Genomic DNA, 25,425 nt, shown 5'->3' on the forward strand with positions numbered 1-25,425 from the left:
CAAAAGATAAATTATTGTCTTAATGGCCCATATATATTAAATTTTTCTTTTTCTACCATGACCCTTTTCTCCTTTTTTTCCTTTTGCTCAATCCCTTCACTCTCCAGGCAACCACTCCCCTCATATTTGCCTTTAAATAGAATTTATTAAATCTTTTTTGTGTGATTGAAAAAAATGTCATTTCAAGGGTAGCTTATTTAGGGAGATAGAGAAAACTACTTTTTCAGTTGAAACTGTTTTTCAGAATTCTCTCTTTTATCTCTGACCTCTGCGTTTGTGCTTCCTTCACCCCATATCCTGAGGTTGATGCACTTTTAAAACAGTTTGATTTTCATAGTCAACAAACACATTTTTAAAATTACCCTTATAAAGAAAAAGCAATATTATTTATTAAAAGTAGCTCTGAATCGGGAGGCAATCTGGAATTAATTTTAAGTTTTAGCTTTTCTAACTGTGACTTAAGCAAATTTAGTAATGTCCCTTTTGCTTACTTTCTGTTCTCTGACACTGTGTTCCTTGGGTCTAGTACTGGTTCCCTTATTCCAGTCTTTTATTATCCTAGTCTTCATGTAGTGATTTTTCCTCTTTAAAATTCATTCCATTCACTTCTGCCCTGACATTGTCACCATCTACAAACCTACAAGATGCTCTTGAAGACCTTTGCTTTTGCAATACCTTCCCTGTTATTATCACCTGAAACTAATGCACTGGTAAAATCTTGAATTTGAAACTTGACTCTCAGACCCAAGTTATATCTTCCAGCTCTCCCACTCCATTCCTATTAAAATTTTGGTTCTAGTTCATTGAAACTTGGATGTCTTCTAGTTTTCTAACCAGCCTCTTTCTGGCTTTACTTACTTATTCTGGACTCTAAAATTTGTTTAGTGATTTTAATTGCTTTCTCCTCTGTGCTGTCATATTTTTGACTTTCTGCTACAATCATCATCCCAAGCAGTTTCCCTGATCCCGAGAGTGTTCTGCTCCCTGGAAGCCAGGTACTTCTAGTGAAATCATACTTTTTAAGTCTCATTAAACCTGCCTCTTATACATCCTATCTCATATTACTAAACTTTTTGATTAGCTTGCATTCACAGCTTGTCTTCCCAATTCTCTGTTCTTAACATACAGTAATCTGATGACTTTCCCATTTGCAAAATACCTTCTTTCCTCTTATTCTACTTGATTTCTCTGTAGTGTTTCTCTGTTATTCTCCTTTGTATTTATTTTCATTTTTTTCATTTGCCAATACTTTTACCTCCACCTTGATTTTAGTCATTGTTTTACAATCCTATTGTGAAAATGTGTCCAGTATTATTTATTAACGTGTCTTAAATATTCATCCTCAGTCTTGACTGTGTTGAGCTCCATAAGTTTAAGAACGAGTGCTAGTTTGACTAGGGATTTTCAAAGTATGATTCATGAACCTGCATCACGTAGGAGCTTGTTAAGAATGTAAATTACTAGGTCCTACCTCCGACCTACTGAATCACATTGCTGATTTGCATTAGTGTTTGAGAAGCATTGTTAGACATCTTCATTTATATAGCCCACAGGTAATTTACAACATCTCTGAAATGGGAAGGATCTTCCCCTTATGGGAGGTTTGAGTGAGTGAGGAGAAAAAGCCTGATATTCGTATTTTCGTTGACCATCTTATTACCTCCCTTGCCATCCACCTAGTGACGCACACAGGAAAATTTAGGTATCTTCCCTGATTTCTTCCTGTTATCACATTCTACATCTAATAGCTGTATCTTGCAGATCAGAGATGGTAAATTGGTGGATCTATTTGGCCCTATGCTGCATTAAAAAATATTTTTGTTATTATTTTTAAAATGGGATATTTTACATAAAAATCAAAGCATCTGGCTCCACCCCCCCCCCAAAAAAAAAAACCCCCCACCAAAACCTGGGCCATGATTAGCTGGAACCAAGTTGCAGTTTCTGCCTTCAGAAATTTTTCTTCAGTTTTTTCCACTCACTATTCTATTACCTTGTCTACTTAATGTTACCTGCTGAAGGTGTTTGAGCTTATAACTCCTACTTAGACCCAAAACCTAAATCCCAAATCTATTCCTGGGGGTCTTGTTTAAATCTTTATCATTGTTTTGTGACCTACAGTCATGGCTTCTTAACATACATTCAGTCTTCACTTTCTAACTTATCTGTGACATTCAGTGTCATATTTTTAAACATCTTTTCAAATTCTTTATATTTTTGAAAATCATGAATGACCTCATTGCTTGAAGGATAGTCTAGCATTCATAATTTCTAGCCATTCTTTTCTTTTCTGTCTTCTACTACCTTTTGCTTGCCTAGCCCAAGATCCAATCCACATAACCACTGCTCTAGTATTGGTTCCTTGGTAACCTCTCATTGCAAACTTTTCATTGAATTCTCGCATGATGTAGAGGGCTAGGGAGGGATCTTTCTGGAGCCTCTTATATGGCACTAACTGAATTCATGAGAGCTCCACCCTCAGGGCTTGAGCACCTTCCAAAGGTCCCACCTCCTAATACCATCATAGAGTTAGGATTTTAACAAACAAATTTTGTGGGAACACAAACATTCAGACCATAGCAGGTTGTTAATAGAAATCATGGGGGATGAGGAAGAGGTACCAGTGGTCAAATAGGTTTGGCAAATCATCCTTTAAACCAGTGGTCCCCAACCCCTGGGCCATGGACCGGTACCGGTCTGTGGGCCATTTGGTACCACAGAGACAGGATAAATAACTTACATTATTTCCGTTTTATTTATATTTAAGTCTGAGCGATGTCTTATTTTTAAAAAATGACCAGATTCCCTCTGTTACATCCGTCTAAGACTCACTCTTGACGCTTGTCTTGGTCACGTGATATGATACATTTATCTGCCCCACCCTAAAGGCCAGTCCGTGAAAATATTTTCTGACATTAAACCAGTCCGTGGCCTAAAAAAGGTTGGGGACCACTGCTTTAAACAATAAGTTAAATAAGATTTCTTACTTTGAGGCTGACCAGATGGTGGCACAGTAGATAGAGCATCGGACTGGGATGCAGAGGATCCAGGTTTGAAACCCCAAGGTCGCCGGCTTGAGTGCAGGCTCATCTGGTTTTAGCAAGGCTCACCAGCTTGAGCCCGAGGTCGCTGGCTAGAGCAAGGGGTCACTCAGTCTGCTATAGCCTCTCGGTCAAGGCACATATGAGAAAGCAATCAATGAACTTAGGAGCTGCAATGAAAAATTGATGCTTCTCATCTTTCCTCCTTCCTGTCTTTCTGTCCGTCCCTTTCTGTCCCTTTCTCTGTCTCTCTCTATCTCTGTCACACAAAAAAAACCAGATTTCTTACTTTGAAATTTCTTAGAACTTTTAATGTGTCATTACTGTACATATTCAAGAGGAGGTTATGGATTATAGTTTTTGCAAATTTATTTGATTAAATTCTGGGTAGCAACCTGGGAAAATATATGATGGCACACTACTTGTTTTCTATTTACCTTATTCTCTTCCATTCCTTTTTCTGGGGTTCTTCTTCTACTTTCTGGCCTGGAATGGCCTTTGCTTGTTATTTTTCTTTTATGCCCAACATGGATGACATTTTCTCAGATTTGTCTTTCCTTTTACTGTAATTTCTTTTCTCCTGTTCCGGATAGTAAATTTTCTAGTTTCTCTTCTTGAATAACCATTTCATTGAACATCTGATATTCTGGGTCTCAGGCACTCAGCTGAGTGCTGGAGATAGATAAAAAGATTAATAACACTGGTTCCTGCTCAATTTATAACATAGTTGTGCCTTACATCATTTTGTTAACACTTTTTAAATTTTCTTCACATTTTAGCTTACATTATGCCTTGTTTGCGTGTTATAACGGAAGGTGCTATGATAAAGGTTTAAACAGACTACGTAGGAGATAGAAAGTCAGAACAAAACAGTTCTCTTCATTCCTATTTCTCAAAAGTAGCAACAGTTAACAGTTATCTATTAATCTTGCTAGAAATTTGTTATGTATATACAAATTATATTTTTTTTTCTCAAATGTGATTATATTAGATTTCTTGACAGTCCGTTTAGACTGTTACTTAAGATGTAGATTATTATGCTGTTTGTATTCTTATTACATAGTACAATGCCTTTTATATGGGGAATAATTTAATAAATGTTTGCTGGCTTTTTAAATTAGGAAGGTATTGATTCTTCAAATCCTACTTTCCCTTGGTTTTTATTAACCAAGTTTTAATATTGAATATGTAATAACAGTTTTCAGAGTCATGCTCCATAGCCAAAATATAAGTGATCAAATTCATTCATAATCTTTAGCAACCTGGTCTTCTCAAAACTACTAGTGACCTCTAGTCCTTTTTTGTTTCTGTACTCTCCAGACCATAGCAACTTGAGAATTTAGTATCTCCAAGTTCTGGGGCCATTAGAGCAATTTAACTCAAATCCACTCTGATCAGCTTCCTCTTTCTCCCCCAAGTTTCTCTCTCTTTCCTTCTACATCTACCATTTCTGAGAGAATTATACAGGTAGCTACTTATACGATTGTTTCAAGATTCTGTTAAACCATCTAAACCATTTTAAATAATAGAGTGTATTCCATTTGCAGTAAACTATACTCTTAATTTTAATATCAGCTTTCAATACATTTGACTCTTGAATCATTTGTAATAATCAAATTGCTATTAGTTGTGCCTTTTACCATGAGAGTTTTATGACTAAGAGTTTTCTCCAAGGTTAAGAAAGAATCCAATTCATGCTCTTTTCTTTTCTTTTCCTCTTCCTTCAAATTTAGCTGTTGACAGTGTCTTGAAGAGGATGACAATAATTGGTGTAATTTTATCCTTCCGTTCATTGGCACAAGAAGCACTTAGAGACGTAAGAAACCATTTTAAGTACATATCCTGTATCCAAATAATCCCCTTTAATTTCCCAGACATTAAAAGTTACTCTTTAAATTTATAGTTGCAGTGATACAATTAAAATTTTGGTTTTCATAGTTACCTAAAATTAAATATATAGAAATTAAAGGTGCTTAGACTTATTTTTTGTTTTGGTGTTGAAATTCTGGGGGTATAACTTGTCTGGATATTGAGCTACTTTTTCAGTTTTACTCTTCATTAAAGCATTTTCCATTTGGCTGTACATACTCAGTTTGGCATCAGATACATTTCATTTCTGTGTATATAGTACTTGAGAAGATCACACTACAATGGATAAAGTAAAATAATTTTTATGAAAACTGAAAGTAGTCAAATGTGGTAATATTTCATAAATTTAGAAATCACCATTTAAAAATATTGCTGTGTTCTGGCCTGACATGCGGTGGCGCAGTGGATAAAGTGTTGACCTGGAATGCTGAGGTCGCAGGTTCAAAACCCTGGGCTTGCCCAGTCAAGGAACATATGGGAGTTGATGCTTCCTGCTCCTCCCCCCTTCTCTCTTTCTCTCTCCTCTCTAAGATGAATAAAGTCTTTAAAAATTTTTTTTAAAAATAATGCTATGTTCTTCTTTGTTGTCCTGCCTAGGTCTTGTCCTACCACATTCCTTTCCTTGTAAGTTCAATTGAAGATTTCAAGGATCACATTCCAAGGGAAACTGATATGAAGGTACTAAAACTTTTATTTGGATTTTATAGTGTGTGAAATGAAATATTAAGTTTCACACTACCGTAAAGTTTTTATTTTAGAGTGATTAGTTAGTATTCCTGCCTTTGAAAATGCATCTTTGAGAGCTCAGCACCAAAATACAACACATGTATTTTGAAAGTCAGTCTTCACCGCAGCAGTGTAAAATGGGTTGATATCAACCTTTCTTCCCTTCAACTAATAGTTGTGTACATGGTCATAAGCAGAATGAGGCAGATAAGATAGTAAAATAAGAGTTTTGTTTTAAATAGAGGTAAGTTTTTTGTTTTTGTTGTTGTTTTTTAATTCAGTGAGAGGAGGGCAGACAGAGAGACAAATGCCCGCATGCACCTGGACCAGGGTCCTCCTGGCAAGCCCACTAGGGGGCGATGATCTGCCCATCTGGGCGTAGCTCCACAACCAAGCTCTTCTTAGTGCCTGAGGAAGAGGCCATGGAGCCATCCTCAGCACCTAGGACCAAGTCACTCCAATCGAGCCATGGCTGCAGGAGGTGAAGAAAGAAAGAAGAGAGAGAGAGAGAGAGAGAGAGAGAGAAGCTGGAGGGGCAGGGATAGAGAAGCGCTTCTCCTGTGTATCCTGACCAGGAATAGAACCTGAGACAGCCACACACCAGGCCAACCCCTCTATCTACCACTGAGCCAACCAGCCATGCCAGTGTTCAGTTTTTAAAATTAATGTTAAAAGGTCTTATAAAAGAATGTCAATTGTAGGCCATAAATTTTAATTTTTAAAAATCCTGTTTTTAATTAATAAAAGATAGAAAATTGATAGCCTTAAATGAGTCTACAATTTTTGTCTTGAAAATTTATTGATCGTGAAATCCAATCACTGATCTAATGCCAACAATGATTTACCAGTGGTGACACATCTGGTAAGTGACATGTCAGCTCATACCTGTTTTTTAACCTTTTGTGTTTCTTGGAATGGTTATTTTCGGTTTTTCATATTATTTTTTATTTTTTTAAATTAACAGAGGCAGATAGGGACAGACAGGAAGGGAGAGAGAAGAGAAGCATCAGTTCTTCATTGTGGCATCTTAACTGTTCATTGATTGGTTTTTCATGTGTCTAGACAGAAGGGGGGGGGTTTTCTGGCCAAGCCAGTGACCTTGGGGTCATGTCTAGGATCCCATACTCAAGCCAGTGACCCTGTGCTCAAGCTGGATGATCCCACACTCAAACCGGCGACTTCAGGGTTTCGAACCTGGGTCTTCTGCATCCCAGGCCGACACTCTATCCACTGCACCACCGCCGGGTTAGGCGGTTTTTCATATGATCAAAATCACTGACTGAAAAAAGTTATGTGTAAACTCTTGTATGACACTTAAATCTCTTCTAAAATTTAAGGCTTCTCTATTGCTTGTTTCGTCCTTCTCCCACTCTGTTCCCTTTCTTGACTCTACCCCTTCTTCATATGCATCCTATTAGATAACCATATATTTGTGCCTTTTCACATCTGTTTTGTCCTCTAATTTATTCTACCCCTAAATCCTGCTGTTTTCTAGTTCTGCTTTTTGAAATCCTGTTTATCTTTTAAGGCCTGATTGACTCATCTTCTAAGAAACATTCCTTGATCCCCAAGTGATGATAAAGATGTTTTTTTCTTAATGTTATCAAGAGAACTTATGTTTATCCATTGTGGAATTAAGCACATTTTGCCTTGTGTTACAGTTGTGTTTTTCCACTTAAATTTATACTAGATTATAAACATCACTAAGACCAAGACTTTTTTTCTTTATTTTTGTTTTTCCTACAATGCTTTGCATAGAATAAATATTTGAGATCAATCATTGTCCTATAATTTTTATGATTAGAAACTATGTACTAATAGTGCAAAAACATTTTTGCAATACTATTTTTTAAGTGTAAACACTGTAGAAAGTTAAGAAAACATTAAGGATGACTTAGTCTTTGAGAAGACTGGTGTGCAGAACATGAGAATACTAATTAATATTTTGAGCAACCATCCAGTTCCCTTAGCACCTGATAAAATTGTATTTAAATTGTATTCCAGAGACTTTGAACAGAACTTACTATTTTTTAAGAAACCAAACATGTTTGTTAATAAGTAGTTTTATTGAGATAAAATTTACTTCTAATAAAATCTACTTAATTCAGTTACCCTTAGAATAGTCACAGAGTTGTACAACTATAACCAGTCACTTTTAGAACAGTTCATCACCCTAAAAAGAACCCTTGTGCTCATTAGCAGTCATTTCCCGTTTCTTTCCGTTCCTTAGCCCTAGGTAGCCACTAATTTACTTTCTCTCTATATAGGTTTATTTATTCTTGACACTTTATATAAATCATACAGTGTGTAGTCTTCTTTCACTTAGCATAATGTTTTCAACATTTATTCATGTAGTATATATCAATACTTCATTTTTTTTATTGCCAGATAATATTCCATTGTTTGGCTATTTACCACATTTTATTTTTTCATTAGTTGATGGACATTTGGATTGTTTTCAATTTGGGCTGTAATAAATGCTACTAAGAGCCTGACCTGTGGTGGCGCAGTGGATAAAGCATCGACCTGGAACCCTGAGGTTGCCGGTTCGAAACCCTGCACTTGTCTGGTCAAGGCACATATGAGAGTTGATGCTTCCTCCTCCTCCTCCTCCCCTCTCTCTAAAATGAATAAATAAAAAGAAAACAAACAAAAATAAATGCTACTAAGAATATTCATGAACAAGTTTTGTGTGGAAGTATGCTATCATTTCTCTTGAGTATATTTCAGGATTGAAATTGCTGGGTCATATGGAAACTCAGTGTTTAACCTTTGAGAAACTGCTAAATTTGTTTTAAAGTGGCTTGCATCATTTTTGTATTCCTACCAGCAGTGTATGACAGTTTCAATTTCTCTAAATCCTCATCAATACTTGTTATTATCTGTTGTCTTCATTATAGCCATTCTAGTGTGTATAAAATGGCACACACTATGTGTGTAAAATCTCATTGTTTTGATTTGCATTTTCCTGATGGTAAATAATGTTGAACATCTTTTCATGTGCTTATTGGCTATTTGTATAACATTTTTGGAGAAATGTCTTTTCATATCCTTTTGCTCGTTTTTTTAAAATAGTTTCTTTTTTTAATTTTGAGATGTTAGGATTTTTTATATATTCTGGATATAAGTCCATTAATAGATGCATGAATTATATGTCTTTTATGTGAATTTTCTTTTTCATTTTCTTCAGTGTCCTGAAGCACAAAAATTTTAGTTTTGATGTCCAGTTTACCTATTTTTTTCTATTACTGCCTCTATCAAAGAAACCTTTGCCTAATCCCAAGTCATAAAGATTTATGCCTATATTTTATTCTAAGAATTTTACAGTTTTAGCACTATGTTTAGGTCTTTGGTCCATTTGGGGTCAATTTTTGTGTGGAGAGTGAATAATGGATCACAAACCAGTGTTTATGTAGAACTTAATTCATGACACTTAATTCATGACACTTTTCACTTAAGATACACAGTTTTGGCCTGACCTGTGGTGGCGCAGTGGCTAAAGCGTTGACCTGGAAATGCTGAGGTTGCAGGTTCAAAACCCTGGGCTTGCCTGGTCAAGGCACATATGGGAGTTGATGCTTTCTGCTCCTCCCCTCTTCTCTCTCTCTCTCTCTCTCTCTCCCTTCTCTATAATGAATAAATAAAGTCTTTATATAAAAAAAAAATTAAAAAATTAAAAAGATATCTTTAAAAAAAAAGATACACAGTTTTAGTTTATACCTTATACTTCTTTTTTCTGTTTTGGTTGTAATATCAGGAGTAACCAATTATGTAGGTTTTTAACTGAGGTGTAGAGCAATCAGAATACCTTGAAATCCATATGTTATAACAAAAAAAGTACATTAGTCATTGGAAATTTTTTGATTAGATGTTAAATCAGTACACCCTAAAACTAATATATTAAGTAAATTTACCACACTTATAGATATATGATTAGGCCACTATAGTTTTTCATTCAACAAATATGGACATAAACATAAGTACAGTACCTTTGATTGACTAGTGTATTCACCTCTTTTGGCTTAATATTTTACATCCTTGCTTCCAAGAAAAATAATGCCTTAAGCATGATTCTTTTGGAATTTGCCACAGAAAGTATGTAAGTTTTGTTTGGCTAATAGTAGTAAGTTATAACCAGCCGCACATCACAAAATACTAAATGACCTATCCAGTGTATTCAGTTATGCTATAGTTCTTGCTTCAGGTCAAGTTTGCAACATCCTCTAGTGTTCTTATAGGCAAACTCTCATTTAAACAATATAGCTTTTCTTACTAATGTGAGATTTCTTTTTTTTTTTTTTTTTTTGAATTTTTTTTTTTTGTATTTTTTTTTGTATTTTTCTGAAGCTGGAAACGGGGAGAGACAGTCAGACAGACTCCCGCATGCGCCCCACCGGGATCCACCCGGCACGCCCACCAGGGGCAACGCTCTGCCCACCAGGGGGCGATGCTCTGCCCCTCCGGGGCGTTGCTCTGCCGCGACCAGAGCTACTCTAGCGCCTGGGGCAGAGGCCAAGGAGCTATCCCCAGCGCCCGGGCCATCTTTGCTCCAATGGAGCCTTGGCTGCGGGAGGGGAAGAGAGAGACAGAGAGGAAGGAGGGGGCAGGGGTGGAGAAGCAAATGGGCGCTTCTCCTTGTGTGCCCTGGCCAGGAATCGAACCCGGGTCCCCCGCACGCCAGGCCGACGCTCTACCACTGAGCCAACCGGCCAGGGCCTGCTAATGTGAGATTTCTGAGAAACTTTTTAGAGTATTTCTTACTTTGTAATTCTTATGTTTTTTTCCTCAGGTTGCAATGAATGTGTATGAGTTATCATCTGCTGCTGGATTACCTTGTGAGATTGATCCTGCTCTGGTCGTAGCTCTGTCTTCACAAAAGTCAGGTAAAATGCATTAGTAAATATGTAGTAGTTTTAGTTAGAATTACCAGGTCAACACAGATGTCAGTGTGATGTCTACCTGTTTAGTAAATACCTACTTTATGTCAAGCTTTATTTCTTTGTTTAGTAGGTAGAATATATCAATGCAGAAAAGACAGATTCCTGTATTCTGGAGCTTATGTTACAGCGTAGTCATCATACAGAGTAGATCATAAGCCATGAAACTGAATGAGATTACTAAATCCATTTAGTGTAGATGCAGAAGTAAAGAGGGTAGAATCTGAGCCCTGGGACACTAATTTTAAGAGCTCAGAGAAAAGAGGAAGAATTACTAAAAAACTGAAGAGAAAGAACTAGTGAAGGATAAGAAAAAGAAGAGTAGCTTCTAGGAAAGTGGAAAGGGAATGATCAGCTATGTAGAATTAATGGGTGATGCTGACAAGAGTAGTGTCTGTGGAGTTTCCAGGGCAAAATGCTGATTAGAAAGGGCTTAAGAGAGAATAGGAGAAAATAATTTAACGATAAGTGTAAACTCTTTCGAAGAGTTTTACTGTAAAGGAGAGTGAAGAAATAAAATTATAGTCGCTGCAGGCAGGAGTAAAATCAAAAGAAAGATTTTTTGAGGTGGGAAAATAAAGATTTAGCCTGTATTTATTTGTATGCTGATGGAAATGATCTAGAGGACACATAGAAAAGAGTGTCCTTTTTTAATTTAAAAGATTTATGGAAAATGATTTGACATCAGGTGATGGGCACACAGTGCAATCATCAGTTCAAATGCTATAGAAACCTAAGTACTCTTATTGATCAATGTCACCCTGTTAAATTTAATTTATAAATAAAATTTAAAAGACCCTCCCCCCCAAAAAAAGATTTTAATGCTAACCCTTTGAAATGTAGTACCCAGAATGCTCTAGATGTTTCTAGATTTGTTTCTGGTACAAAAACACCCTCTCCTACCTCTTTGCATGTAGCATGGTGTTTGACTAAGTTCAGGGTTTTTTTTTTACTTAACATTTCTTTTTGTTTTATCATTCATACTGTATGTTAACTATAGTCACGTGGTTAATTACTATTACTTAATTTGCTACAGCTAAATTTTTGTAATTAACAATTTTAAAAACATCCCAGCCCTTTTCTTATGTTTAATTCTTAGTTATGTGTGGTAGTGAACAGCAGAGAGACTAGAAGTTCCCCATAATTTTAGTTCATATTAAAATAAATATTTTAGAAAGGGTTATATCTTGAAAGCTTTAGGACAATGCTAGTTATTTTCATGTGTGACTGGTTTCTTCTGTCTTCTAAAATGGAGAGGTTGGCAAATGAGTCTACCTTTTACATTTATATCTGTGTGCGTGTGTGTGTGCATGTGTGTGTGTGTGTGTGAGAGAGAGAGAGAGAGAGAGAGAGAGAGAAACAGATAGGGACAGACAGACAGGAAGGGAGATGAGAAGCATCGATTCTTTGTTGCGGCACCTTAATTTTTCATTGATTGCTTTCTAATATGTGCCTTTACCCCGGGGGACTACAGCAGACAGTGAACCCTTGCTCAAGCTAGTGACCTTGGGCTCAAGCTGGCGACCTTAGGGTTTCGAACCTAGGTCCTCCGTGTCCAGTCCAACGCTCTATCTACTACGCCACCACCTGGTCAGGCTACCTTTTAAGTAGTAAATTTTAAATTACATTTGTATCTTTTGGACAAAAACACTAAGGTTTTTATGAGATAATTTTTTTAAACTGTAGTAAATATAAGTAGAAAATAATTTTTTATCATTAGTTTTCAGTAAGGAAATTTAGGATTTTATTGATCCTAATTATATATTTTTTACCCTATAATATTAAATTTAAAGAGAAAAATAGATATATTAGAGGTTCTTGAAATATTCCTGAGGAATTGGTAATAGCCAGTAATGTATATTATTCATATTCTATATTTCTTATAACAAAATTGTAATCAGTTCTGTAGACACTGTTAAAGTATCTTATACAAAAATATGTGTGTGTTTGTGTGTGTATGTATAGCTCTTTCTGGTTTATATGATCAACTCTTAACTAATATTGAAAAAATGCCTTGGTTTTAATTTTAATTTTCTTCCTTAGAAAATATAAGTCCAGAAGAAGAATATAAAATTGCCTGCCTTCTCATGGTCTTTGTGGCAGTTTCTTTGCCAACATTGGCCAGTAATGTGATGTCTCAGTATAGTCCTGCTATAGAAGGTACTAGTGGTTTATATTTTGACAATAGAAAAGTTATAAGTTTTGATATGGTAAATGTCAACTAATTAATGTTTTTGTAATAATAAAATGTGGGTTAAATTCTGCCACTTACTAGCTGTGTAACCTTGAGTAGTCGATTTTCTTTTTCTAAGCCCCAATTTCCTGATAACGGGAATATGTATATGTAAGTTTATAGGTACTTGAATGTGTGTATGGTAGGGGGGTAGGGGATGTATGGTGAGGGAGCATCCAACTCTTAGGCTTATTTTAAGGATTGGAAAAGAAAATGTGTAAAGCAGCTAAGCATTTCTTTTTTAATTGAGACATTATAAATCTGATTTAAGATTTCTTTTAGGGTTTTTGAAAATTACCTTGTTTAGTACAGACATAATCACTTGTTGATCTCTTGCTACTCTATTTTTAAAAGCACTAATAATACTTATGAAAGTGAAAGGAGAGAAAGGCAGGTTATGTTCCAACCCTGCTTTAATCACGCCATTATTTATATAGATTGTGAAGTCATTAAAGATTTGCCTTCTATGTCTTATTTGATATTTGAGGGTCACACAAAAACTGCAAACCCTATTTACACTTTCTCAGGGCACTGCAACAACATACATTGCTTGGCCAAAGCCATCAACCAGATCGCAGCAGCTTTGTTTACAATTCACAAAGGAAGCATTGAAGACCGTCTTAAAGAATTTCTGGCGGTATGTATGATCAGTAGCAAAACTTGTGAAATTTTGTAACGAAAATTTAAAATAAGTATGAGATGTCACAGAGTAAGTTTCCTTAATTAATTAATTTGGGGGTGGGAAAAAGCCAGAGAAGGCGGGGCATTCAATCAAGTAGTTTAGCATTTTTAACCCTTTTACTTAGGAGTCTCTCATTTATTTTTTTATTTTTTTGAGTCTCTCATTTCTTGAACTCTTCAGTATGATCTTTTTTCTAAGCTTGTTGGTAGTATCCTAGAAATTTGTCTCTGGTTTAGAAGAGGAAAAGCAAAACAAAGGAAAATTGAGGCAAAGAGAATGTTTCTTCTAAAAGGATATATTTTACTTAATATTCATTTATTTGGAAAAAGACTGTTAATGGTGACAAACTAAAAAATAAGAATAATACTTCCTCCCAGAAGAAGGTAAACTGTAGCCTCAAGAAGTACCATTCTTATTTCTGTTAGTGTAGCTCTTTCTTTCATTTATCATTGTACTTCTTCCATACTTTACTTATAGGAAAGATACATCATGCTATAATGAACATTATAATATTTGCTTCTTTTCAAGTTATAAACCCTATTAACTTTTTAGAAAAGTCTATTTTTAAAATAATTTAAAGCAATTGCAGTACTAACTTGAGAAAATAACTTCTGTTTCAGAGGAAGCAGTATTAAGATGTAAAAATTTATTTTCCTGTATTTCTTTTATTCAAGACTTAATGTCAGTCCCATTAATTTATACTCAGTGAGAAATGATTTTATTTGGGAAGTAAGATATATAGTTAATACAGATAAATCATTTTTTTTCCAAAAAAAGGCTTGTCCTGAAAAATAAAAAATCAGTTTTAAAGACCAATAAGAATATTTAATTACATTTATTATTGTGTCTGTTTATACCTTAACAACTCTCTAAATTATTGCTTGAATGTAAAGAATCTGTTTATCTTGTTATTTAATTGCTTATATAAGCAGTTGAATGATTGAAATGTGTTATAAGTTGAAGCATACTGAAAATAAACAAGTAACTGATGAACATATTATTTAAAACACTTATTTAAAATGTATGTATACTTTTAAGCTTGCATCCTCCAGTCTGCTGAAAATTGGCCAGGAGACAGATAAAACAACAACAAGAAATAGAGAATCTGTTTATTTACTGCTAGATATGGTAAGTCTCTTTTTTATTTTTATTGACAACAAAGAAGTTCCAGTCATTCCCAATAGTCTTTTCTTGGCATTTTAGTGATTAAGTAACAGTAAGAGCTGAGATACATTTATTTTTTTATTTATTTATTACTTAGAAAATTATATTTACCAGGGTGACATTGATCAATAAGAATACATAGGTTTCAGGTAAACATTTCTGTAGCATTTGAACTGTTGATTATGTTGTTATGTACCCATCACCCAAAGTCAAATAATTTTCTGTCACCTTATATTTGTCCCTCTTTACACCCTGCCCGACATCCCCCTCATCCTGGTAACCATTTCACTTTTATCTATGTCCACTAGTCTCAGTTTTTGAGGTGCTATTTTGATTCCTTGTGCTCCGTTCACCCAAGCCACACACTTTCTAAAATTGTTGAAAGAATGACAATCACCTGTGCTTTACAATATGATAATATCAGAAAACAACAAAATTAATTAGCATCACCTATAAGGTATTCTTTATAAGTAGATTTTCAACCTGTTGGGAAACACTTGAGTCTTACATTTTCCTAGTGTATTAGTTTCAGCTTTTCCAGTTTTCTGTAGTCTAACTCCATTCCTCCAATTAATTTTCTGTAATTCTCTATATTTAGTTCCTTCTTTTCATTTCCATGAACCAGCCATGCTTATTTCTACTATGTAGCCTTTTCCCTCACTTAGGAGAATCTCCTTTACCTGCAGATGTCTGTGTCTAAACTAATGATTCAGGATACCCCATAGCACAAATCTTTTTCCAGAATGACTTTCCTGCTATGTCTGGCCTGCCTGCATTTATTAATCTTTCTTTCCTTTTGAACTCCTCTAGAACTTACAGCTTTTCACACTTAAGTATAGTTGGTTTTATATTTGATTTGGTTTTCTAGCTTAGTCTTGGGTCCCCAGTTAGACTTCAAGATACGGCCCACATTTTAAATGTTTGTATTCTCTTTTATATCTAATACATTGTTGAAGGCAATGAAAGTGTCAGTGTGTTTCTGTTGATCAATTGGTTTGTGAGAACGTACACTGTGGCACATTTACCTTTCAGATTTTAAAGCAAAAGGGAAATAATTTGTGACTATTTCTAATAAGAACAATATAAAATGATTGTTTATTAGTTGTCAGTAAATGTTCTCATAATAAATAGTTTGAATTCTGATGCATTTTGGAATTTTTCAGATTGTGCAGGAATCCCCATTCCTAACAATGGATCTTTTGGAATCTTGTTTTCCTTATGTATTGCTGAGAAATGCATACCATGCTGTCTACAAGCAAAGTGTTACATCTTCTGCATAAAGTATCTACTTATTGAAGACAAGCACGCTTTTTTGTTGCCTCTGTTTTACCTGTAAACTGTGGAGCTATTTTACCTTAAGGCCTGAAAAAGTTTTGTGGATTATAAATTTCTTTCATATGGTTGTATTTTCTGATCATTGGTTTCTTCCTATGGTTGTACTACAATATACTTGGTTGATCTAGGTTGCACATTGACTGAAGTCACAGAAATTAATCCTATGATTTTAGAGTATCATTTGTTTGAAAAATATACATTATCTCTATGTTTTTGATATTTGATAATGAAAAAGACCTTTGCTTGTTTATTTCTGAAAAAGAATTGTATTTAGTGATTATTTTAGATAGTGATACAGCATTCATCTGTGTGTAAATTATTTCATATAGGGAAGAGTTCTGATCTGTACCTATGGTTCTTATTAAAAACAAAACTGGATGTGCATTTCTGTGATGTTATGAATACATTTCTACTTTATTTTGAAACATTTGCCAAACTAAATACTATAACACTGTATAACATTAAAGATGTTAAAGAACTGCTTAGCGCCTAACCTGTGGTGGCGCAGTGGATAAAGCGTCAACCTGGAAACACTGAGGTTGCCGGTTCAAAACCCTGGCTTGCCTGGTCAAGGCACATATGGGAGTTGATGCTTCCTGCTCCTCCCCCTTCTTTCTCTCTCTCTCTCTCTCTCTTCCCCTCTCCTCTCTAAAAAAAAAAAAAGCCTGACCTGGTGGTGGCGCAGTGGATAGAGCGTCGGACTGGGATGCGGAAGGACCCAGGTTCGAGACCCCGAGGTTGCCAGCTTGAGTGCGGGCTCATCTGGTTTGAGTGAGGCTCACCAGCTTGGACCCAAGGTCGCTGGCTCCAGCAAGGGGTTGCTCAGCCTGCTGAAAGCCTGCGGTCAAGGCACACGTGAGAGAGCAGTCAATGAACAACTAAGGTGTTGCAATGCGCAATGAAAAACTAATGATTGATGCTTCTCATCTCTCTCTGTTACTGTCTGTCTATCCCTCTCTTTGACTCACTCTCTGTCTCTGTAAAAAAATAAATAAATAAAAATTTAAAAAAAAAAAAAAAAAAAAAGAACTGCTTAGCATTAGCAGACTATGTCCTGAAATTATAAAACAGCAACATATGTTGTTGCTTGTATAAAGCCTAGTGATAATTTTTAGATTAACTTCCATGGTGCCCTATTGGCATTAGCACTACCATTGTATCCTGCTGTATAATAAATAATCTTAGACACTTATCAACTGTTGATACAAATGTTAGACCCTAACCACTTTTTATATGTTTTAAATTTTTGAAATTCAAGTGTACCTGCCATAACATAAAATAAACACTAGACTGTATCACATTTTGAATAATTTCTTTGAGATCCTCAGAAATTAATTCAATAATATGAGAGTTTTATTTAAAATTTTTGTTTCATTTAGAAATGTCTAACATTTGATACTAGGTCATCTATTTCAAGGTTTGTTTAAATGTTTTGAAAAACATTCCATTAGAAAAAATATTAATATTAAAAAAATAAAATTATATAACATTAAAAAATTTTAAGAACTAAAAGGAAGTACTGTGACATCAGCTTGCTAACTGTGTCTGTGAACAGATGGACAGAGTTTCTTGAAAGAATGACGGGGGGAATGGAGTGATCATGGAACTAATGACTGTTGTTGAGAACTGCATAGTAATGAATGAGAAAGACATAAAGGGTCTGTTGGCTATTGGTTCACATGGAGGGTAGAGCAGCTCATTTGATTTAAAAACTAACCAGATGTTTTGCTCTTTTTTTTTAATTTTTAAATTTTATTTAGAAAATTAGCAGGGTGACATTGATCAATAGGTTTCAGGTAAGCATTTTTATAGCATTTGAACTGTTCATTAAGTTGTATACCCATCACCCAAAGTCAGTCATTTTTGGTCACCTTATATTTGTCCCTCTTTACACCTTACCCCCCACCCTTTCTTTCCCCCTCCCCCACTTCCCCTTCCCCCTGGTAACCAATCACTTTTATCTATCCGTGAGTCTCAGTTTTATATCCCACCTATGTGTGAAATCATAGAGTTCTTAGCTTTTTCTGATTTACTTATTTCACTCAGTATAATGTTCTCAAGGTCCATCTATGTTGTAAATGTCACTATATCATCATTTCTTATGGCTGAGTAGTATTCTGTTATACATATGTACCACATCTTCTTTATCCAATCCTCTTATCAAGAGACACTTTGGGCCCTGGCCGGTTGGCTCGGCAGTGGAGCGTCGGCCTGGCATGCGGGGGACCCGGGTTCGATTCCCGGCCAGGGCACATAGGAGGGGCGCCCATCTGCTTCTCCACCCCCCCCCTTCCTCTCTGTCTCTCTCTTCCCCTCCCACAGCCGAGGCTCCATTGGAGCAAGGATGGCCGGAGCGCTGGAGATGGCTCCTTGGCCTCTGCCCCAGGCGCTGGGGTGGCTCTGGTCGCGGCAGAGCATCGCCCCCTGGTGGGCAGAGCGCTGCCCCTGGTGGGCATGCAGGGTGGATCCCGGTCGGGCGCATGCGGGAGTCTGTCTGACTGTCTCTCCCCGTTTCCAGCTTCAGGGAAAAAAAAAAAAAGAGAGAGAGACACTTTGGCCTGACCAGGCAGTGGCACAGTGGATAGTGTGTCAGACAGGGACATGAAGGACCCAGGTTCAAAACCCCTAGGTTGCTGGCTTAAGTGTGGGCTCATCTGGCTTGAGCATGGGCTCATCAAGTTGAGTGTTGGGTCACTGGCTTGAACGTGTGATTATAGACATGACCCCATGGTTGCTGGCTTGAGCAAGGGGTCACTCACTCTGTGGTAGCCCCCTGGTCAAGGCACATATAAGAAAGCCATCAGTGACCATCTAAAGTGTCGCAGTGATGAATTGATGCTTCTCATCTCTATCCCTTCCTGCCTATCTGTCCCTTCTGTCCCTCTCTCTGACTCTGTCTCTGTCAAAGAAAGAGAGAGAGAGAGGCACTTTGGTTGTTTCCATGTCTTGGCCACTGTGAATAATGCATCAATGCACATGGGGGTGCGTGTGTCTTTACATACCAAAGTTTATGAGTTTTGGGGGTAGTTACCCAGTAGAAGGATTGCTTGGTCATATAGTAATTCTTTTTTGAGGAACCACCATACTTTCTTCCATAAGTTGTACTAATTTGCAGTCCCACCAGCAGGGAATGAGGGTTCCTTTTTCTCCACAGCCTCTCCAACACTTGTTATTACCTGTCTTGTTGATAATAGCCTATCTAACAGGTATGAGGTGATATCTCACTTTAGTTTTAATTTGCGTTTCTCGACTAGCTAGTGAAGATGAGCATCTTATTATACATCTGTTGGCCATTTGTATGTCCTCTTGGGAGAAGTGTCTGTTCAGGACCATTTTTTAATTGGATTGTTTGCTTGTTTGTTGCTGAGCTTTGTGAGTTCTTTACATGTTTTGGATATTAACCACTTATCAGAGCTGTTTGCAAATATCATTTCCCATTTAGTTGGCTGCATATTTGTTTTGTTGTCAGTTCTTTCTGCTGTGCAGAAGCTTTTTAGTTTGATATAGTCCCATTCATTTATTTTTACCTTTACTTCCCTTGCCTTTGGGGTCAAATTTATAAATTGTTCTCTATGGCCAAGGTCCTTGAGCTTAGTACCTATGTTTTCTTCTATGTGATTTATTGTTTCAGATCTTATACTATTTAAGTCTTTGATCCATTTTGAATTAATTTTTGTTCTGGGGACCTAACTGTAGTCAAGTTTCATTCTTTTGCATGTGGCTTTCCAATTTTCCCAGCACCATTTATTGAAAAGGCTTTCTTTTCTACATTGTGTGTTTTTGGCTTCTTTGTTGAAGATGATTTGTACATATATATGTGGTTTTATTTCTGGGCTCTTGATTCTGTTCCATTGGTCTCTATGTCTGTTTTTCTGCCAATACTATGCTGCTTTTATATATTATCGTGGCTCTATAGTATAATTTGAAATCAGGTAGTGTGATACCTCTGGCTTCATTCTTTTTCCTCAGAATTGCTTTGGCTCTTTGGGTTTTTTTATGGTTCCATACGAACCTGGTAATTTTTTGTTCTATGTTCTTAAAAAATGACATGGGGATTTCATTAAATTTGAATATTGCTTTGGGTAATATGGCTATTTTAACTATGTTGATTCTTCCAATCCATGAACACGAATTGTTTTTTGAGTTCGTTTTCTGAAGTTTCATCATTGGCATATAGGAAAGCAGTAGACTTGTATGCAGTATCTCAGATGCTTTCACAATTTAACAGTAAAGTTAGCGCCTTAACCAAACCAAAGAATCCTTCGTCATAAGTCATTGAATCAAACCTCTCTTAACATATACAATATGTCCAGATTTAAAGGATTAAACACAAACGATTTAGAATTTAAAACAATCTTTAGACTGATTTTTCATATTAGAAAGACTGTAGTTATTTGCAGCATACAAATGAAGAGAGTAGTGCCAAATTCATCAAGTTTTATGTAATAAGTATACTTTCAACTTAATGGCTGCCTCAAAGCAAAGCAAAAAATTAACATTGCTGAATAGCAATTTAGACTGGCTTGGTAAAGTTCACAATTTAGAGGAATTGCTACTCTTGTTCCATATATTACAAAATTATTTCATTAACAGATTAAACATACAGTTCTACAGAAATAGAAATATTGTTTGGGACTTTACAAAAATTTATAAAATATAACACTATCTTTGTAAATTCAAGATAATTTTACACTGAAATAGGCAGTACTTCCATAGAAGTCTAGTCAATTTTAACCAATCTTTCTTAACCATTCTTGTATATTATTTTTTCCAAATCGCAGCCTAAGTAGATCTGTGCTCTGTCATAGGATTTTAATATATTTAAAAGATTTTAATAAGATTTTTTCAATCTAGAAAATTTTTTTAATGGGGTGACATTGATCAATCAGGGTGCATAATAGGTTCAGAAAAAATATCTCCAGGTTATTTTGACATTTGATAATCTGAAATGTTAAAGCAAATGAATTCACGCCTACAAATATCTTAATAAAATAGAAACTAATGCAATATGACAGTTCTATATTGGATAAATTTCAAACCAAATTCCTAAGAATAACCTATTAATTTAAAATTTATATTTGATGATTATAGTTTGGTACCTATAAAAAATATAATCATAACTTTTATGGAAAATATATATAGAATGAAGAACCTAGATTTAGTTATTTGTTACTGTCAGATGACAAGTATTTTCTAATTATATACATTCATAAACATTGATCACCTCAAACAGCACCAGTGTGTCTTTTAAAAAAACTAAAAAGTGAGGAGGAAGGGGTTTATTTCATGTACCAATGCTATTATGATAAAGCACCAATTTGTACATTAAAAAGTCATAGTATTTCCAAATAATGTATTTTTGTTACTGGTATCTTAACTATTAGAATGGTTAGAAAAAGTTAATATTGCCCTGGCCGGATGGCTCAGCGGTAGAGTGTTGGCCTAGCGTGCGGAGGACCCGGGTTCGATTCCGGCCAGGGCACACAGGAGAAGCGCCCATTTGCTTCTCCACCCCTCCGCCGCGCCTTCCTCTCTGTCTCTCTCTTCCCCTCCCGCAGCCAAGGCTCCATTGGAGCAGAGATGGCCCGGGTGCTGGGGGTGGCTCTGTGGCCTCTGCCTCAGGCGCTAGAGTGGCTCTGGTCCCAACATGGCGACGGCCAGGATGGGCAGAGCATCGCCCCCTGGTGGGCGTGCCGGGTGGATCCTGGTCGGGCGCATGCGGGAGTCTGACTGTCTCTCCCTGTTTCCAGCTTCAGAAAAATGGGGAAAATAAATTAAAAAAAAAAAAAGAGTTAATATTAACTAACTACTATACTCCTTTTTCCATCATTCTTTGCTGTTAATTTTTCCATATAACAATATAATAAACAACCATGTGTAGTATATAATTTGTTAACTAAACACATTTTTCCAAGAAAATAGTTTAAAATTAAACAAGAATAAGAAACCCCAAATTTAGCTGCTGTATTTGCAATAGGCTATCCCTGTAGAACAGTGGGGAGTTGGGGTGGTGGTGGCAGTGGTGAGGTTGAGGGGAATGACAACAGGACATTTTTATAGAAAATATGAGGCACATTGGTTAAAACTTTCTCAGGCAAATTTTTGGCTAGAGCAAAATTAAGAGAGAGGGCTCAGAAATTTACATTCCCCTCAAAGCTGACTTTGCAGATAGTCACATTGAATCAAATATTTCAAAATATGTACTTAGTCACTGCTATCATCATTATCATCATCATCATCAGATACTCATTTAAAGGAGACTTAAGTGACTGTAAGAGTCCCATCTAGTAGGCTGGCATGTGGCCATGTTCCCAGTAGAAGGCAGGTCCATAGCAGAAATCACAAATCTGCACAGGCTTAGAAGACTGGCTGGGAAGAAGAAATGTCTTCAGGGCAGTGTCTACAAACAAGAAAACTCCATTTGCAGCGATGATGATGACAACAGATGTGAATTTTGCTTTCTGACAATGCATCCATACAGTTGCCTCAGAATCAGGAACCAAGAGAGCAGCATGTTTATTACTGGGTATCTTCCCACTTTAGGAGAGTAAATCAGTAACACATTTATGTGATTAAATCCATTCTGATGTTTCAGTGTCAATGGCAACATAAACTGCAAATGATTTCGTTGACATCTTGATATGCCATCTATTCCTCAAGTCTCCCTCATCTTTGATGGGACCAATAGTGACATTTTCCAGGGGGGTAATGTGTGTGTTATATTTTTTTCTTCTGGGTGACGGTATTGCCATATACAAGAAGACCATTAACTAAGAAAAACTGCCTTGCTTTGGGATTTTTTATGCACAACTTAGTGAATACTTCTCTAATAAAAACCCGTCTGGGTATAGTTAAATGTTGACTTGCTGTTCCAAAACAGTTTAGTAGTACTATACTTGTACATCTAGTATCTGCTTCACCTTTTGCCAAGCCACCTATCATCTTTCGCTGATAGCCCGCCAAGCAGCGGCAGTGGTGGCAGCGCTGGAGGCCAAAGTCCAAATCCTCCTTGTCCAGTGCATGGACTCTGCCTGCTCCCCTGCGCTGGCCTAGGGTGTGTGGCTGGTTACCCTGCACAGCCAGCGCGATCTGAATGTGGCTGGTGGGCAAGGGATGGGTGTAGTCACTTGCAGGTGTCTCCCCTGACCCTCTATGTGGGTCCCCACTACAGCTGCCTGGGCGGCCTCTCCGTGCACGTGTGGGTGTGGCGCTTTCCACACCAGTGTTTTCCATGTCTTGATGTGTATGGCTGAGTCACATTCACAGTGTACTTCCTGACCAAATCATCAATGATTGAGTTTTGAAATTTCTGTTTGACCAAGGCCTATGTTGAAGATTACCATTATAGCATACAAGCTTCTAAAATATATGATTACAGTTTATTCAAAGATTATAATTTTATTATATCAGTTGTATTTTAAAATTTTAATGTAGTCCAGAATTATTAATTTCTATCAGGCAGTGAACTGTAGTTTCTTAGCTTTGTCAACTGCTAAATTACTCCTACACTCATATTAAACTACTCAAATATTTAAGGTTTTACTAAGAAGAGTGGGACTGAATCACCAGGTATGTATCAAGGAGGAACAATACATATCAGCATTTACCTTTCTCCCTACTCTCTTACCTGCTTGCTTGCGCATAGTCAAAAAGTTTTGCTTCAGCAACCTCCAGGCCTTAGCTATTTAAACCACAACTCCACCCAGTGGGGCTCGGAACTGTCCCAACCTGCTGCCATCGGTGCTGCCCTGTGGTGAGTAATAAATGCTTTGCCTGCTCCGTCTGGTCCTCCTTGTGGTTTCTTTGGGAGCCCGCAGCAATACCAAATCCATTTTCTGGGTCTGGACCTCCTGTGTTAACACATGTCTACTTTCTCTTTCTGATCCTAATTTATTTCTCCACTTTTTTCTTTTTGATCTTCCACAGCTTAACCTGTTCTAAATCAAATTTCTTTCCTGGTCTATCTTCAAACTCCCCTTCCCCTCAGTATATAATAGGCAGAATGTATATTAAAATATTTACCACGTTTGAAAATACTGGCATATTTTCCGATGGCTTTAGGCGACCCTTGTGTTTTGGTCGTTCGACCCGGCCGGGGTCGCGACCCACAGGTTGAGAACCGCTGGGCTAGAACTTCTATCACCACGTTAAATAAGAGTGGAGAGAATGGACAACCCTGTCTTGTTCCTGATTTTAGGGGGAAAGTCCTCAGTTTTATGCCATTTAATATGATGTTAGCTGATGGTTTATCATATCTAGCCTTTATCATGTTGAGATATTTTCCTTCTATACCCATTTTGTTGAGTGTCTTAAAGTTGTGTTGTATTTTATCAAATGCTTTTTCTGCATCTATTGATAAGATCATGTGGTTTTTGTTCTTTGTTTTGATATGGTGTATTACGTTAACCATTTTACATATGTTGAACCATCCTTGAGATTCTGGGATGAATCCCACTTGATCATGATGTATTATTTTTTTAATATGTTGTTGTATTCGATTTGCTAGTATTTTGTTTAGTATTTTAGCATCTGTATTCATTAGAGATACTGGTTTGTAGTTTTCTTTTTTTGTGCAGTCCTTGCCAGGTTTCGGTATGAGGGTTATGTTGGCCTCATAAAATGTGTTTGAAAGTATTGCTTCTTCTTCAATTTTTTGGAAGACTTTGAGTAAAGTAGGAACCAAGTCTTCTTTGAATGTTTTATAGAATTCACTAGTATAACTGTCTGGGCCTGGACTTTTATTTTTCGGGAGGTTTTTAATAGTTTTTTCTATTTCCTTCCTGCTAATTGGTCTGTTTAGGCTTTCTGCTTCATCATGACTCAGTCTAGGAAGGTTGTATTGTTCTAGGAATTTATCCATTTCTTCTAGATTGTTAAATTTGGTGGCATATAGTGTTCTGTAGTATTCTACAATAATTCTTTGTATATTTATGCTATCTGTGGTGATTTCTCCTATTTTATTTTGGATTTTGTTTATAATGAATCCTTTCTCTTTTTTCCTTGGTGAGTCTTGCCAAGGGTTTGTCAATTTTGTTGATCTTTTCAAAGAACCAGCTCCTTGTTTTATTAATTTTTTCTATAGTTTTTCTGTTCTCTATTTCATTTATTTCTGCTCTGATTTTTATTATTTCCTTTCTTAGGCTGGTTTTGGGATGTCTTTGTTCTTCTTTTTCTAGTTTCTTAAGGTATGAAGTTAAGTGGTTTACTTGGGCTCTCTCTTGTTTGTTCATATAGGCCTGAGGTGATATGAACTTCCCTCTTACTACTGCTTTTGCTGCATCCCATAGATTCTGATATGTCGTATTGTCATTTTCATTTGTTTGTATATATATTTTTATCTCTGCGTTTATTTCTTCTTTGACCCATTCATTTTTTAAAAGCATGTTGTTTAGTTTCCACATTTTTCTGTGTTTTTTTTCCTCTTTGCAGTTCAATTCT

The 25,425-nt window shown here is 36.4% G+C and overlaps 1 protein-coding gene and 1 pseudogene across 4 annotated transcripts in view; one reads left to right on the forward strand and one right to left on the reverse strand.

The window, feature by feature from the left end:
* Positions 1-17,282, forward strand: part of NCKAP1 (NCK associated protein 1) — a 130,461-nt gene extending 113,179 nt beyond the window's left edge. For all 4 annotated transcript variants that reach the window (XM_066279298.1, XM_066279299.1, XM_066279300.1 and 1 more), the window contains 7 exons: positions 4,775-4,857; positions 5,508-5,588; positions 10,426-10,519; positions 12,617-12,733; positions 13,334-13,443; positions 14,527-14,616; positions 15,816-17,282. In XM_066279298.1, coding sequence (XP_066135395.1) covers positions 4,775-4,857; positions 5,508-5,588; positions 10,426-10,519; positions 12,617-12,733; positions 13,334-13,443; positions 14,527-14,616; positions 15,816-15,932 — 692 coding nt within the window. In that variant the 3' untranslated portion in view covers positions 15,933-17,282. The remainder of the gene's footprint in view (positions 1-4,774; positions 4,858-5,507; positions 5,589-10,425; positions 10,520-12,616; positions 12,734-13,333; positions 13,444-14,526; positions 14,617-15,815) is intronic.
* Positions 17,283-22,115: 4,833 nt separating this feature from the next.
* On the reverse strand, positions 22,116-22,975 carry LOC136306353 (pleckstrin homology domain-containing family F member 2-like; annotated as a pseudogene).
* Between the last annotated feature and the right edge of the window lie 2,450 nt (positions 22,976-25,425).

This window comes from Saccopteryx bilineata, chromosome 5 (genome assembly GCF_036850765.1).
Source record: "Saccopteryx bilineata isolate mSacBil1 chromosome 5, mSacBil1_pri_phased_curated, whole genome shotgun sequence".
Taxonomy (NCBI): Eukaryota; Metazoa; Chordata; class Mammalia; order Chiroptera; family Emballonuridae; genus Saccopteryx; species Saccopteryx bilineata.